This window comes from Gavia stellata, chromosome 1, assembly GCF_030936135.1.
Source record: "Gavia stellata isolate bGavSte3 chromosome 1, bGavSte3.hap2, whole genome shotgun sequence".
NCBI lineage: Eukaryota > Metazoa > Chordata > Aves > Gaviiformes > Gaviidae > Gavia > Gavia stellata.
In genome coordinates this window covers 71187898-71204429 of record NC_082594.1, presented here as the reverse complement: position 1 = coordinate 71204429, position 16532 = coordinate 71187898, and the positions used below count along the sequence as shown (strand labels likewise).

General features: G+C 49.1%; 1 protein-coding gene across 24 annotated transcripts in view; it reads left to right on the top strand.

Annotated features, from left to right (window-relative positions):
- Positions 1 to 9697: 9697 nt before the first annotated feature.
- Positions 9698 to 16532, top strand: part of MAP4K4 (mitogen-activated protein kinase kinase kinase kinase 4) — a 162398-nt gene continuing 155563 nt past the window's right edge. For all 24 annotated transcript variants that reach the window (XM_059835337.1, XM_059835442.1, XM_059835450.1 and 21 more), the window contains exons 1-2: positions 9698 to 10051; positions 10450 to 10515. In XM_059835337.1, coding sequence (XP_059691320.1) covers positions 9995 to 10051; positions 10450 to 10515 — 123 coding nt within the window. In that variant the 5' untranslated portion in view covers positions 9698 to 9994. The remainder of the gene's footprint in view (positions 10052 to 10449; positions 10516 to 16532) is intronic.

The window sequence follows — 16532 nt, the reverse complement described above, 5'->3', positions numbered from 1 at the left end:
ACTGGGACTTTATCCCGTGGTGTATGCCTTCATCTCATTATTTGCCCCTACGTATTTACACCTAGCCCAAGTAACGGCTCCAGTCTGGGCTTGTGAGAGGAGGGAGGGAACAATAACCGTCAAAGCAGCAGAAAAAGTTTTCAAGTGCTGTTGGGAAATCATGTGCTGTTTTTCCATTCTTTGTATAAATTTTCCTGCTTTTTCCATTTCAGAGCTAATTGAGCTAAGGGCAAATTGCCTATTCACCATTGCCTAACAGCATACTTGTTTCTGACGATGACTGCTTATAGTAAATATGGCAGTCATAAAGGGGAGAAGTTGGTCAACAGAGCTTCCATGCAGTTTCACAAGAGCTACACTAATTCACAGCAGGTAAATATCTACCTGTCCCCTTGACTTCACTTTGCTAGCCAAATGGATAAATAACTTCCAAAGTATGCAGGACTCCACAGCTGAACATCTTAAAAACTGGCATTGCATGGAAGAGCATTGACCAGCTGCATGGGATTCATTGCACCAGCCTGAGACGTCTTCAGCGCAGGCTTCAGCATCCAGACTCACCAAGCCTTCTTCATAGTCAGTGCTAAGATACCGTTCCTCTGAGCCACTTCATCTGTCTGTTTCAGGATGAGATGAACTGTACCCTGGAGGTGCTTACTTCTTTGTGTCAACTGATAAAGGAACTTAGGTGATCAGTTTAGAGATAGGCACGCAGGTCAATCCCACGTGTTTTATCCGGAGATTGTAACTCTCTGTAGACTCTCTTTATTCAGTGTTTCTGTTATGACCAGAAGACCCCTAAAAGCCTCCCCATTTCAGAAGATACAATAATTGTATTGATTAGGAAGTTCTTCACTGACAGCAACACTGAGGAGCTTTACCAAACTGCTGTGTCACAGCATCCCTGATAATTGGCTTACTTAAAACCAGATCACAGAGGGTACATGTATCATACAGAGGAGCCACCTGGTAAATCAACAAAATTGAGAAGAAAAGAAAAGGACAGAAAATGCCCTTTCAAGCCAAAGTGTAGCTAAAATACTTTGCCTCACATCAAAACCCAGCAATGCTCCGTAACATTCAACCTTTTTCTATATTTTGATGACAGTATTTTGTTTAAAAAAACAATACCTCGAGGATTACATTGTGTCAATCACCGGCCCAAAGGTGACTAATACTTTTAATTTCAATCATCTATTATGACCAGTGGGTGTCTTTTGTTAAATTATATGCTGCATGGTGATGCCTGAAGGCTTTGTCTCTTCCCACGGACCTTTCCCTGGCATTTCTATTGACATGTCAGCAGCAGCTCCATGAGATCTTGGCTTTGCTGTCGGAGCTAACTTAGGAAGTTGCCAATGCCATTTCACCATTTCAGTCTCCCACATGCTCCTGTTTGCTGTCCCAGCCTCCTCAGCGATGCCGCTGCAGTTGTCTGTGGGGTCACGCCAGAAATCAGAACGGATTTACGCTAGAAATCACTTCTTCTGGGGGAGTGTTATTTTTAAGATGGTGTGCGGCTCAGCCCTGCAAACCCTTCTTCTGGCAACAGGAGCTGCCCACAGAGAGGGCAGTGCTCTGCGGTGTGAAACCAGGTACGAGGCGCCAGGGAAGCGAGGAGAGGGAACATTTTAAGTTAGCTTCTCTGACAAAGCCAGAGTTTCATGAAATTATAGTCTCTGTGGACCTTGTGCTGTATAAAATGAAAGGGAAACTTAAACCAATTAAGCCTGTGTATTAATTGTGGAAATCCTTATGTGGTATCATTTTTCTTCCAAGTTTCCTTCAACAGCACTGGAGTTTTTAATTTTTTCATTTGAAAGGACAATTAATTCTCACCTATGCTTTTTTTTCCCCTTCCTTTGGCATTTTGGTGATAATTCACTCTTCATTTTTAGAGTTACTTTCAAAACGTAACTCCCTACTCATTGTAATATATAACACAAAATGAAACTCCCTTCAACATTCAAATAAAAGTCACTTGGAAACTCAAGAAGAAAGCTTCCAAAGGGCAGGCTTCAGTAGTCTTAATGTTTGTTTAAAATATATGCTTTACACTTTAATTTTGATTTCTATAATTTACGTCACTTAAGCCACAGTCCTCGAAGATTTATGAATTCACAGGGAGTTTGAACAATGCATGAAGTTCAACATGGGGATAAATTCGCAGGATTAAAAGCAGCTGTATTCAGACCAGGGACTATGGGAATTTATGCTCTCACAGCTTTCTTGCAGAAGCCCACTGTTGGTAGAAGTGCATTGGCTTCAGTCTGGTAATGTGTGTACTTCTGTACCAACTCAGGCCATGGTTACAGGTTGGTTATTACCAGATCTGTGGGCTTTTGGGGATCAGCTTGCTCTGGATCATATGTAAGCACACAACAATCTTCTTTCAGTTCAGTTAGCCCAAGTATACAGAAATATTTCTGTGCCCGCTTTATGCTTTTTTTACCAGGTTTAAGCTGGCTACAGGGGCACTGACAGTACCAGCTCCATCAGATGTTCTGGGGCAAAATGACTCCTTCAGAATTTTTGGAATACATTTGAATTGACAGAGTAAGTTCATACAGGTTTAGTGCTTTGCATCATGTCCTTGTGGCATTTCTGACTCAGTACACGGCACATGAAGACTATGTTCAGGGCCGTGCCAAAACAAGGTCTAAGTTCTTGAGAAGTCATCCCCACCTATCTCCTCAAGAGCCTGGTAGGCTTGCAGACTCAACTTGAACTGTGTTTATATAAGCTGGAGGCCTACGAAAGAGCAACCCAACCACCTCCATGATCACTGCTTTGCTCGTTTCTGCTCTTTCACCACACTGTGAGCACAACTGAGCTGGATAAAACAAAACAAAATCTGGAAACAGGTTATTTCCAATGCTGAGCTGTTTGATCACATGGCTTTGCAAGTAAAGGCACCAGCACAACAAGGACAATGCAGTGACGGGAGCCCAAAACCAGGGGGAAAAGCATAGGATACATGCCCGTGTGCTTGGTGGAGAAGACCTGGGAGATCCTTACACAAGCACTGCCCATAGAGAAATGCCTGCAGAGCCACAGCCACCATCACGTTCGCAGAGCAGCTTTTCTTATTCCAGGGCACAAATGTGGCATAAGCAGGTTGTCTCTCTGCCTTGCTCATCATCCCCAAGCATGGATCTCAGAAACTCTGGGTGCCCCTGGGTGAGATAAGGCACATCAAGACAAATGTGAGGAGGAACAATACTTCCTGAGGAGTTCTGACTCAGACGGGGAGGAAAAAAGTTTGTTCATAGCTGCTACAGATATGGCTCAGGGCTCTGTATAAGAGGTGAAATAAGTGTCACAGTTGGGTCATGGGAAGATAAATACAAGCCAGCTTAGCTGCAAGCAGAGATAGCCTGTGACAGCCAGCCACACTCAGTAATTGCATGCTTCATGTGATAGATAGCAGGACCAGAAACAGCTAGCTTGTTAAAACTTAGAGCACGGGCAGTGTCCGAAAATATACCCGGGATCTTCTCAATTAGCCCAAGCGCGCAACAGTATTTTCATGCCAGGTTTATGGATTTTTGCCAGCTTTAAGCCTGGCTGCAGGACTGACAATTCCCAGTCTCATGTGAAGTGCGAGATCCTGGGCTGTGCTGCAAATTCAGTCTGCGAAGATCAGTTAGGGATGTGGAGTCAGCAAAAGACTGTGGCAGCACAAAATCACCCCTCCTTGTCCTGTTCTGTTCCAGGGACGGGAGCAGTCTCCTCGCGGAGGCTGTGGCTCCATGGAGGATGTAAATCCTGTGTGGGCATGTTCAGAACCAGAGTCAAAATGCCCCAGCTAGGTGATGCAAATTGCTGAACTTTACTCTGCTGGTTCGGATTTGTTCATGGATTTCTCTGCGAGCACATCGTCCTGTCAAACTTTGTACCATTTCAGCTATCAGCCTCTCATGTCCTACAGCTTTAGATGGACCAGGTACTGTCTTTCTTCACCACAGCCAGCGTAAAAGCATAAAGATGATATAAACATTGTGTTATGTTATTTTCATAGGAACATTGTCATATGTTCATTCATGCTGTGGATCAAGTTAGAACTGCTGGATGCTCCAGTATTGCACGGGCCTGTTACTAATTATTACAGGACTAAGGTTAACTTGTCTCCCTAGGTTATACTGCAGTGCCATTTGAGGTAACTCTTTCACCCCAAAATGACTTTTAGGACATAGTTTCACGATACCTAGATCTCTGTGCAATAACAACTTGAGGAATTCCTGCTCTCACATTACTGCCCACCACTCCTTCAAAGCAGGGCGTTAATAAGAGGTAAAGTAAAGCCTGCAAAAATAAAGAAAAAAGGCATTTTCTGTTTTGCTAAGATCAGCCCAGCTATCTGACCACAATGCAGGGGAGCTGTACGGGCACAGCTGAAAGAACAGCACAGATGTGGAGCCTGGCAGGGGATGGGGAAAGGCGGGCACCTCTAAAGTGCTGAGAGTGCTGATAGGACTGTGCCTTGCCACCCAGTACCGAGCAGCTGTGGAAAGTGCCCTGCCCCTCTTTGCCACTCTTCCCGCGCTAGTGGGATTGCTATATTTAGGCAGCCCCTGTGTTTCAGGAGTCCTTTCAAACCAGTCCCCGGTCTGCTAACAGAGGAAGCCAGGGGGTGGACAGTGGTGGCCTTGAAGCGTGCAGCTGGTGTAACGCTGCTCCTTTTGGGCCCTGCACAACTCGGTGTCACCTACAGTGACATCTATGTGTGCTTCCCTGTGCTCGGGTCCAGCTACATGCCTGAGCCTTGCCTGCATGTTAGGATGAGGGTAACCCATCGGTCCAGGAGGCAGTGCAGTAGCCTGGGGAGGGGGGAAGCAGCAGGATGTCAGCAGCAGCAGTGCGTGCACAACTGGGCAGCCACAGCTGTAGGGACACGTTCACCTACACGACATTCAGATGCAGCATATAACTGCCTGGGTGTGCTGGCAGTGCTCGCGCGGAGCAGCCCTCACATGGAGGTGTGAGATAGCGGTGGTGGAAGCAGCAGAGGAGAGGAGCATAAGCTGGAGGAAGGCTGATTGTGTGGCATCCTTCTGTATACGTTCTGCTCCAAGCACATGTTGTAATCACCATCACGAGGAGAACTCATCAGCACAAGGAGAACAGGCAGTCTTTAAAGCCTCCCAACTTCCCTCTGGTCTTGGGAGCCCACTTGCAGCAGGAGAGCTGGACTGCGCAAAGCCTCACTCAGCCTTGCTCGCTCCTCTGTGCTCTGGTATTCCTCACCCCAGCTTGAGCCTCCCTCGTGGACTTCCCTGGCCAAGGCAAGAACCATTTCCCTAGACAGTACAACGGGGCACATGTCTAACACTTCATGCTATCAAGTAGGTCAAAATCACTCCCATTTTCCACATAGGGAACAGGAGCGGAGGCAGGAAATGAGATGCCCCAAGGCTACGGGATGAATCAGTAGCAGAAACAAAATGAAAATTCAGAACTTCCTGTCTCTTTACTCATCTCCTTGAATATTGTTGATGATTAAGCTTTTAAAAAGGTAGTGCAGTTGATGACCTCTACACCTCTGGTCAGTGATTAGGGCCCCAGCGTATTAAATGCGGAAAAGAATAAAACAATGACAATTTCAAAGAACTGGGAAAAAAATAACAGAGGGCAAGGAATTTCTTTCGTGGCCAGAACATAAATGTTGGGTTCCCATTACTCCCACAGTGCCTTTTCCAGTAAGGAAGGAAGTTTCTCTTGTTCTACCCCTATGGGTCCACCGAGAGTTGAAATTGGCTTAAGCCACAGCTACCACCAAGAGGCAATGCTATGGTTACACTTCCTCCCCTGCATGCAGTTTCTGTCCCCCCCTGCCCCTCTTGTCAACACAACCACTCAAGCAGGCATGCGATGAACCAGCCCGGGGAAGTGATCAATCGTAACTTTAGAAATTCTTTTCCTTTCCTGGGCTAGCTTTGCTCTGAGTACGTCCTGGCTCACTGCACAGCTGTACGAACACTTATGCTGACAAGGGACGTGGTGCCAGAGGATAGGAACAAACGGCCGGAGAAAGGGAGGCTCAGCCTCCCTCTTTCAGGGATGCTGCAACTGCTCAGGAAACTGAGCTCCTCTGTTCCCTCCGCCACTGCGGACACAGAGAGCAGGAATGGGTGCAACCTTGTCTGAGGGTGACAGAAAGCAGCACACTGGCCCCACAGCTTGCTCCTGCTTTGTTCCTGTACAGATGGAGCTGACTCAGATTTTTTTGATGCTTGTACTTAGTTTGTCATTAGAAGACACAGTCATTTACTGCTCTGTGTGTGGGGTGGCTATCCACAGGGCTGAAATTGCCTTTCCTTGCATTTCATCTGCATTATGATTTTCAATGGCCGTCTCACTTCGTCTCCTTCAGGGGTGCTGGTTTCACTCTGTGAGGAAGCGTTAAAACAGACCGCTCATCTTCTTTCCAGTGGTTTTAGGTTTGGTCTTTTAACCTTTAGACTTTCCAAACTGGGCAAGTACGCTGTGCTGGTGAAGAGCATGATGAACATGTGAACAGAGTGGTTTTGGCCGCAGCCAGAGAGACTTCTTCCTCAAGAAAGCAACCCTTTCATCCCTTCGCTTATGTAGGAAGGAAAAGGAAGGTGACGCGGTGCGGTGCTTCACCCCGGGAACTAGCAGGAAGCTCTCCTGTGGCATTTACTGCTTTATGAAAACTACATTTTTCCCTGAAGTTAGGGGATGTACCAATTTTCAAGGATTCACAATCTTGTCATTAGCACTTTTGCTTCTTCAGCGGTCTTCTGGTATAATACTAAAACAAACCAAAGAACAAAACTCACTATAATAAAATACAAGCTCAAAGCAGAGAGTGGACGCTATGGTGGAGCCACATCAGAGCTTTAATGGTGAAAATGTGTATTTGGGCTCAGAGCCTCAGCTCTAAAAAACTCAGACTGTATTTTTCAGGGGCACGAGAAAGGTGTTACATACTGGGTTTGGAAAACTTGAGGTTGAGAGTTTGGGCTTGAAAATGTTTGCAGCATCCAGAAGTACAGAGCCACAGTCTCTGAGGCTGTATTACGACTATGGAAAGGGATTGTGGAGTTATAATAGACATGTTCCACAGAAATGTCATTTTCATACTCAACAACCGTGAAAAAAGGGAGTATCAGGAGAGGACTTATACCGCCATGATGCTGCATGGGGAACCCATCGTGAACACGGTATGGAAATCCATCCCCCTGTCTTAAAAAAGAAGGCATTAGAAGCAGAAATTGTTCAATGAAGGACAAATAGGGAATGGCTTCCATTCATGGTATCAGTAAAAAGACCAGAACTTGCCAGCTGGCAAAAACTGACGGGGAACACAACAGAAGTCTGTAAAAAAATGAATGCAATGGAGAAAATGAATAGGAAATGATTGTTGTCTCTTCCAACACAGGAACCAGCAGGGGGGTCTTGCAAGCTAGCAAATGCTGGTTCAAAGCCGATGAACAAAGGTGGCCTCCACATGACAAGCAGCTAGTTCATCTGTGGAACTCCCTGCCAGAGGACACTGTAAGAGCCAGAAGCATGTACGAATCCACAAAAGTAAATGGGCAACCTAATGGAAGGAAAAAAATCACCAGAGAGTATGAAATGTGGTGACACCAAATGCTGCTGAAGAACTCCCTGAGCTGCAGATTGCTGGGAGGATGCCCCAGGGAGGTATCACTGGATGGTTAAGGTATCCCTGTGCCCTTCCCTCAGTGTTCACCACTGGCTACATCTGGAGACTGGACGCTGGGATAGACGGGCAATGGGTCTGACCTACCAAGGCTGCTCTTACGCATAGAAAGGCAGAGTTAAATAAGCCTTGTAATGCAAACCAGACTGTTGATAATAAATCTTCGTGGAAATCCACTCTTCAAAACTTACTGCATCTCTAGACCTGATCCTACTACTGTTGTGCGTGCACTCAGATGGACCCAGCATGGAGCCCATTTGGAATCATTTGCCGTCTTATTGCTGTAGGTTCCTGTACAGAGAAAAACAGTTGCCCGGTCCAGGCTGGAGCTTCCTTTCTTTGTAACTACACTTTAAGTGAAAATGAAGTACACCATTAAACTGTTATGGTAATTTATCCTCACACTTTCTGCTCAACAGGTTTGTTTTGTTTTAAAAGTATGTTTCTGTGATACTTATAGCTATGTATATGTAATTTTGTGGTTAAAGTAGAAGAGACAGGAAAACCTTGGTTCCCACAGGAAACGTAACTCGACCTCTTGCAAGCAGGTAACATTTTTGCCGTATCAGTGTGATAAAGAACTTCAATGAGAGACAAATCCTGCCAAGGCTTACACCTGTGTGCAACTGCCTGATGCGACTAGCTCGAGAGACGTTATGTGACTTGCTCGAGAGAGGTTAATGAGATTTTCCTATGTGATTCAGATTCTGCTGGAGAATGCTTCTGGGTGGGAATGGGGCCTGAGACAGCCCTGGCTGTCAGTAAATGACGTGTTGAAATGCCCTCTCCTGAGTTTGGTGGATCTGGAGGCCAGTATTTGTGTCTGCAGAGGTCTCGGATGGGGCAGGAACGTTTTTCCTGTGGGCCGGGGGTGGGGGGGGAGAGAAAATGAGATATTTTGGCAGTCACCTCACTGGGGACGGAAGGGAAAATACCCCCACCCCCCGGGCAGTGGGGTAGCTCCAACCACCCTTGCGCACCTTTTCTATTATTGTTTCCAACAAGCGCCTCGCGATACCGGTCGTGACCACCTAACACCGACCCTGCCGTTCCCCCAAAAGGCACGGCGGGGGCAGCAGGGCGGCTGGCAGCGCCCCGCACACCGGGCCCCCCCCTGCCCCCGGCGCGGGGCAGAGGCAGGGTGGGCTGCCCGCAGCAGCCTGGCGCGGCAGAGCCCCCCCCGTCCAGTCGCGCGGCACCAGGCCCTGCCGCGGACACGCGTGGGCCTCCTCGCCGGCCAGGCCCGGGTGTTGCTCGCGGCGGGGCGGGAGCCGCCCTCGCTCGCCCCCGCCGCGTCGGAGCTATTGTTGGGCGGCGGGGCGGGCACCGGCGGCCGCTCCCCTCCCCGTCCTCCCTCTCTCTTTCTCTCCACGCGAGTTTACCCAGCAGTGCTTTGGTGCGGGCGCGTTTCCGCCGGTTTTTCCTGTTGGAGAAGGGAAGGGGGAGCTGTTTTCTCTCTCTCTCTGCCCGCTCGCAGTGTATTTTGTATCCCTTTTCTCCTCCTCCTCCTCCTCCTCCTTCTCCTCCTCCTCCCCGGCTATCTTTGTCTGGCTCGCAGCACCCCGCTCCAGCCCCGCGCCCGTGCCCCGCCGCCGCCGGGACGCGCAGCCCCTGGTCGCCGGTGCCCGGCGCCGTTTCATGCGAGGGCAGCGCCGCGGGGAGGGCTCGGAGGCGGCGGGGGCTCCGCCGCGGCGCTGGGCGTGAGCCCCCCATGCGAGAGCGGGGCCGCGGCTGCCGCTGCCGGCTCCCGGCGTGAGCGCCGCCCCGCCGCCGGCCGGGCCGGGCCGGGCCGAGCCGTGCCGTGCCATGCCCGGGCGCGGGGCGCACCGCGAGGCTGCCAGAGGCTGCCGGCCCCGGCGCCGCTCCTGCCGCCGCCGCCGCGACATGGTGTGAGCCCGCTGCCGCCGGGGACGCGCGGGCACCCACCGACCGACCCACCCACCGACCCACCCACCGACCGGCCGGCCCGGGCACCGCCGCCCGCCTCGGGGGGATCCAGCCCCGCACCGCACCGCGGGGAGACAGACGGACCGCAGCACCCCCTCTCCTTCCTCCTTCCCTTCCTTCACCTCCCTCTCCCCCCTCCTCCTCCCACCATCCATCTATCTATCCATCATCCCCCCCGCCAACCCCTCCCAATGCTGAAGAGTTTCAACCCGGCGGGGCTGGAGTGAAGAAGGGAAGGGCGGAAGGGAGGAGAGGAGCTCCGCGCAATTCACAGCTGCTTCGGGGAGGGGGGGGCGGCCTCGCTGTTATTTAACAGAGAAGAAGAAAAGGAGAAAAAAAAAAGGAAGAGACGGGAAAATGGCGAACGACTCTCCTGCAAAAAGTCTGGTGGATATCGACCTTTCCTCCCTGCGGGTGAGTGCCGGGGCGGGGGGCCGGGGCGGCGGGGCGGGGGCCCCCCCCGGGGCCGGCGGGGCGGGGGCCGGCGCGCCCCTTGCCGGGGCTGCCGGGCCGGCGGGGGTGGGAGCGGCCGGGCCGGGGCCGGGGCCGGGGCCGGTGCCGGGGCGCGGGGGGCCGGCGGCCGCGTGGGGGGAGCGCCGCGGGGGCGGGCGGGGGGAGCGCGGCCCTGGGCTGCTTTTCCTTTGTTTGCATGTATTGGCATGTGCGTGGAAAAACAGGGCGCAACAGCTGCACGCCGCCAGCAGCCGGGCTCGCTCGCTGGGCTCTGCCAGCAGCCGTCGCCTGACAAAAATGTAACCCCGCTTCTCTTCTCCCCCCCACCCCGCCCCCTCTGCCCCTTCCTCCCCCCGTAGGACCCCGCTGGGATTTTTGAGCTGGTGGAAGTGGTTGGCAATGGCACGTACGGGCAAGTCTACAAGGTTTGTGGCAGAATTTCTTCTCCTTTTATTATTGTCATTTTTCTGGAGGGTACCCGCTGTCTCTGCCGGGCGGGGCACACGGCTGATGGCGAGCGGAACAGTTAGGGATGATAAAAATGTTGTCCTTGTCATTGTTGCTGCCCGCGACGAGTTTGTCAGCCTCTTAGCTTCTGCTTTTCCAAAGCGGCACAAATTACTCTCCCAAGTACCCATCCTAAAATGATGAAATAGTCCTTTATTGTCCTTATTTCCCCCGCTCCCGAGAAATGACCAACACTGTCAGAGTGGGTCCGGGCTATACAAATAGGTCCATGGGCTTATTCAGAATTGCTGCTGGAAGCCCTCATGGAAGTTGCTGCTGCTGCGGTGACTTTAGACAAAGGCATTGGCCTTCGTTGAAATTATCACCCGGTTTCCTTGTTGGAAAACCTTCAAAGTGCCGAAGCTGTCGAGTCGGGGGTGAACGGTGCTGCATCCGATCCCGCTGTGCTGTGCAATGATGGGGGGGCAGACTGACAAGAACAAGCAATCGAAGCAGGGAAGCTTATTCTCTGAAAATCAGAATTCCCAGAATAACCTGTTTGACAAGTGTATGACTTTAAAAAATAGAAATCGGAGAGTGCCCATGTGGGTGTGAAACTAGCCTACTTTTTTTTTTCCCCTCCAGTGTGCAGTCAGTGGAACAAACAAATCTCGATATTGCATGACTTTGCAATGAGCGCTAGCTACCGGGTTGACTAATTATTCACAGTCTTAATACTTGGCTAAAGACGGCAGGCTCTAGCCTTACATTGTATAGAAACGCAAGGCGCACTTGCAGAGGGAAGGAGAGATAACTGAAAGTAACTGAGTATGCCTCGCTGCTTGGGGTTTGGTGGTGTTTTTTTTTTTTTTTTTGCTTCTAAACAAGGCGGTATAATTGGTAAGTTTCCCTGATGGCAAGATACTGCTGCTTGCAGCTCCATTAGCTAAATAAAGCACTTTGGTGCCTCTTCTGCAAATGAAACACATGTCAGTTTGTTTTGAGGGCGTGAACCTCAGCCTTCGTGATGGGAAAGTAGTCTGTCTGCGCAGCGTGCGAGTGGCATTTTAAGACCAGAAGTGGAGTAACCAGGCTGCTGCTGTTGGCAGAAAGCTGGAAAAAAGGACGTGGCTCAGAAGGCCAGAGGAGAGGGGGGAGATGAATGGGAACTTTGACACCACCTTGGCCTTTTAATTTTTTTCTTTTTTCTGACAAATTAAATGACACCATTTAGTTTTTTTTCTGTAATCCTTCTGCTCCCAGAGCTTGCATCACCTGAACCCTTCTTATAAAAAAATTGTAGGGCGTGAATGTGCGACTTGAAACTCTCCTGTTAATTATTGCAATTTGGTGCATTGTTTCTCGGCTTACTTGTTAACGCTTTGACTTAATGAGCAAAGTCCTTGGTGGTTTAACAGTCTTGACAACAGAAATACTTAATTTTGTTTTCCTTCAGTATGCTAGAAGTCCCCTGGAATAGTTAACATTAGCAAGAAAACTCAGCGCATGCATTTATCGACTTGGAAGAGTGAATGAACACCTGAGGTCTAAGGGCATCGGTGTCACTCTGATAACAGCGGGAGCAGCAGGCAGATTCTGTCAGGGCACTAGTTTCAGTGTGTATCTGGGGAGCTTTCCCTGCCCTTCCTTGCTGGTTAGACAACGGTGGCAATGTTTCCTCTTGCCTGGTAACTGAGGGCATGGTGGTTTGGGTGCCAGAATAAAGGAAATAATGGGTAAATACTGCTTTGCTGTAGAGCCTTTCAGACAGTAGTGGATTGACAGGTGTGTCAGTTTGGATTTGCACTGCTACTTCTTAGGCATTTGTCCACATTTGTGTACGTAGTCTTAAAATGTGGACGCCTAACAGGTTTGTATGTAAACAAAAAATACCAAAACAAAAAACTTCCTTGCTGTGATTAAACCTCAGATTTCTTCTTAAAAGAACACAGTTACAGAGAAAAATAAAATCAGTGCAATAGCAGTGCAATAGTATTCAACTTTTCTCAGCTACCTTTTTGTTGGGGCAAATGCTCCAGGGACACCCGAAGATGGAACTGTGTGTATGTTTTGAGGGCTTTCGGAGGAACTGCATAACCGAGGGAAAAACGTGGTTACACCGTGTTTCCTTGTTGCCTTCCTCCTTCCTCCCACCCAGCAACCTCTCCTTGAAACCCCTCTCCCCAAATGGTTTTATTTCCCTTTTAACTGGTCTGTCATCGCGAGGGACTGGTGGCGGGTAGGTTGTCTTTTGAGGAGCCGTGCCCCGAGATCTCTGGGGCAGCGCTAGTTTGATGTACTTCCACATTTGTGTATCGGCATCAGCGATGATGTCACCCGGGCACGGGGAGCGGGATTGGCTGGCTACCTGCCACTGCGGGGAGGACGGAGGGAGCGGGAGAGGGCATGACGTTATCTCTTTGTCTAGCTCATACACCCGGGCGACGATACCGAAGGTCGTTTGCCTCGCTGGGGAGTCTCCTCTCCAGCGGTGGGAAGGAGACTGCGCCGACCTGTTGAGAAGCCGAGAATAGTCCTGATTTTCTCCTCTTTGCCTTAGCTGGGCTCGCTGGGAATAGCTCAGATCTAGCTAGCTAGCGATATTTCCACAGGTAGTTCTACCTTAGTTATATGTGGGTGTATAGATGTATATAGAGTTGTGTGTATATACAAGCACGGAATTCGAGGGCAGTCCTCAGTTGTTTGGCACCTAAATGCAGGTGGAGTTACTCCCTGACACAGAGCAGTGTGGATCCTCCTGGGACTTTATGCCATTAAATGAGTTGGCTTATGTGGCGTGTACTGTGGGCCTGGGACCTCGGCGGTGAGGTATTAAAAAATACTGTTTTCAGCTGCTCAGCTTAAAATCCATAGAGTTTACATTATTTTCATCTTCATAACCTCACTTACACCTCTCCTGTGTGAAGGAGCCGTGTGTTTCAAGAGGAGCTTGTTACACAGCGGTGTATCGGGGGAAAAAAAAATGAGCCTGAAGTTCCCCGGTCCTGCGTGTCGAAAAGAAATGGGATGTTTTTGGGAAGTCTTTGCCCAGCGGAGGGGAGGGGGCAGCGGCAGCGGTGGCTTATTCAGCCTGGAGCTCCTCTGCTGCTCATCTGAAATCCTGGGGAATGAGAGGCCAGGCTGGAAGTTGTTTGCCCTTTCATAGTTTGTTCCAGTTCCAAGAAAGATGGCACGGAAGGAAGAGGGACGCTTCTGCACTTTGCATTGCTTGTTCGTTAGAAAGCAAAGGGTTAAGCATTGCACAGTAGAGCGAGCAGAGTTCCCTCCCAGCTGATGCCGAAACGACCTGCTGCAGAACCCCCCGAGTCTGTAGTTTAACACTTTTAAGCAGCCCCACGCCTCTGCTGGAGTGTAGAGAGAGAAATTTCCCTTCAACAGGTTGGTATCAGCTGATGGGAGCCGAGGCATGTGCCGGCTTGTCCGGAGCAGCAGAGCCGGCGGAGGAGCACCCCTGCCTGGGGCTCGGCACCCCTAAGCGCTCTGCTAAGCAACTGAGTAGCGATGTGCCACCTTTAACTAGTGAGGTGCAAGCAAGGGATGGTGTGAACCGCACAGAATTCTGCAGAAAAATGGTGTTCGCCTGTAACTGTGCTTCTTCTGCGTGCTGCTCTCTTGTGGGATGGCTGTGCCTCCAGTCGCCTTTCCTCCTGAAGTCAGTCCCGCTTTATCAGAGCACTTTGGCGTAACTGGAACTTGTAGCCAGCTTACCAAACGATTAGATGCCTTAAGGACTTTTTTTGATCTTTTGCAAACAGCGGAGAAGCATTTTTAGCATTGCTGCGGTTAGATTTTAGTTTTTCACATCCAGTAGTAAGCTTAATTTGAAGTTTGGCTCGCACAAAATGAAAACACTCCCGAAATTTGCCTCGAGATAAGATTCGAACTGGGTGTTTGCTTCCCTTTTTTTTTTTTAATGCAAAAATGACCTGTGAACTGAAGGCATTGGTTAATATTTTCCACATTTAAAAATCTCTTCCATCTGATCCTTCAGAGAAGCATAAGGCTGGTTAATTTTGCTGTTGAGACTGAACTGTGTTAACTTGTTCCTCACTTTTTTTTGTTTGTTTGTTTGTTTTGGGGGTGTGTGCATGTGTTTTTAAAGACAGCTAACACATTAAAATAGCTGTTGTGAGCGCACTGCGCTGTTATGTCTCACAGATAAACATCCTAATTCTCTTGGGGCAGCAATGGCAGGGGGGAAGGATGTTTTTGTGCGAGTTCTGAGAGTGCACCGGAAAGATGAGAGTTAGGGATGATACTCCTAATTGCCCTCAATCCAGGCTGGTGTGGCTTTCTAAGAGCCTTGTAATAGTTAATTCATAGTGAAGGCTTCTTTTGTTGGTTTATGTTGCAGCCTTCCAAAACTGCATGTAAATGAGGTGTATTGTCTAACTGCTGGCTCATAAAAGGAAATGATGTAAGATGCGATCGTTTAAATGATGATTTGAAAATAAATTAAGACTTGGATAAATGTTTTCCCACGCTAAGGATACTCTATTTTTGTCTTAATGGACTTTCTATCTTAAAAGGTGACTGTGTTGGGGGTAGGAAGAGAAGACAGTGCTTGGTATTCTCTACTAACTCAGCTGAATTATTATTTTTTTTTTTCCCCCCTCTCCCCTTTCTTTCTGTTGCTGCTAAAGGGACATCATTGTGGATTCAAATGATTTTGTTAAACATGAATACAATTCCAGTCTTATCGCTATAAAGGCAAACTGTACTGAGGGTCAGTGAGGTCACTGGCTTTCAGGAACTGGTCCAGACCAGCTCTCTTAAGTATGAACTGCTATTCTTCCCTTCCTCCTCTGATTTTTCATGGACTGTGTTGCAAAGGGAGAGTTTGCTGTTGGAGAAATTGGGAAGGACCAGGCAGCAGCTGGAACACTGGCATTTCTCTGGGTCCTGTGTAGATGTAGCTTCCCCACCCCTGCCATCCTCCCCCAAATTGGCTGAACTTTTGACCAGTTCTCCATCACCCAAATCCTTCTTAATTAAATATACAAAAGCTAGGCAGGTGGCCAGTGGGGATTACTGATATTTATTTTTATTACAAAAAAAAAAAAAGGAAAAAGAGAAAAGAAAGCAACCTGCCACTTGTGGGTAACCACATGTCCCTCTTGTTCTTCCTCCTCCAGTCCATCTGTCTGTTTGTCAAAACGGCTTTTTTTTGTATCTTGTCTTAAATCAAATTGCAGGCTTCTGGGGCCGGGACTCCTTATTCCTGGAGTAATTAGAAGAGGGCCCGGCACTCTGGGACCTGGGTGTGTGCAGGACTTCGAGGTGATGGATATAACAAAGTACAGCCCAGAGTCTTACACTGACTCCTAGGAATTTTTTTCAGCTTTCTGTAGGAAGATTTTTCAACTGATGTGGGTAAAATTCCAGTTGAAATAGTCTTGGACTCTCTCCTCGCTTTTTGTGTGTGTGTGCTCTCTCCCCGTTGGCAATGGCAGGGGTCATTTCCCCAGGCTTGCGAAGGCGGGTGGTTTTCCCTCTGAAGGTCTCTGCATCTCACTCCAGGCGTGGGGAAGGTGAGCTTTATTCATAAGGCCCAGGGTGGGGATTTTTGTTAGTTTAGGGACATTAAAGAAAGAAGGGGAGAAAACCAGAAACGTACACCTTCCCTTTCCCTGCTTTATTTTTGCTCTCTCCTGGTAATGGAAATTTTGGTGGCATATTATCGACTTCCAGGCACCAGAGCCTTGGCGGTAGTGTGCAGAGAGGTGCTCTTTTTGGCTTCTGTGATGATGGCAGGTCTGCGCCTCCCACCCTAGGGGATGATGTGGAGGAATGTCCCCAAAGGGAATCCAGCATTACAAGAGGTGTTCACCCTTTGCATTTCCCTGCCTTTAGCATGTACATTTTTTCATATAAATTTTTGGACTAGAATGCTAGCTGACTTTTCTCATGTGGCCTAGTGTGTGTTTGTGTATACACATTATGTTCTAGTCATCTTCTTTTCAAGTGGTACTTT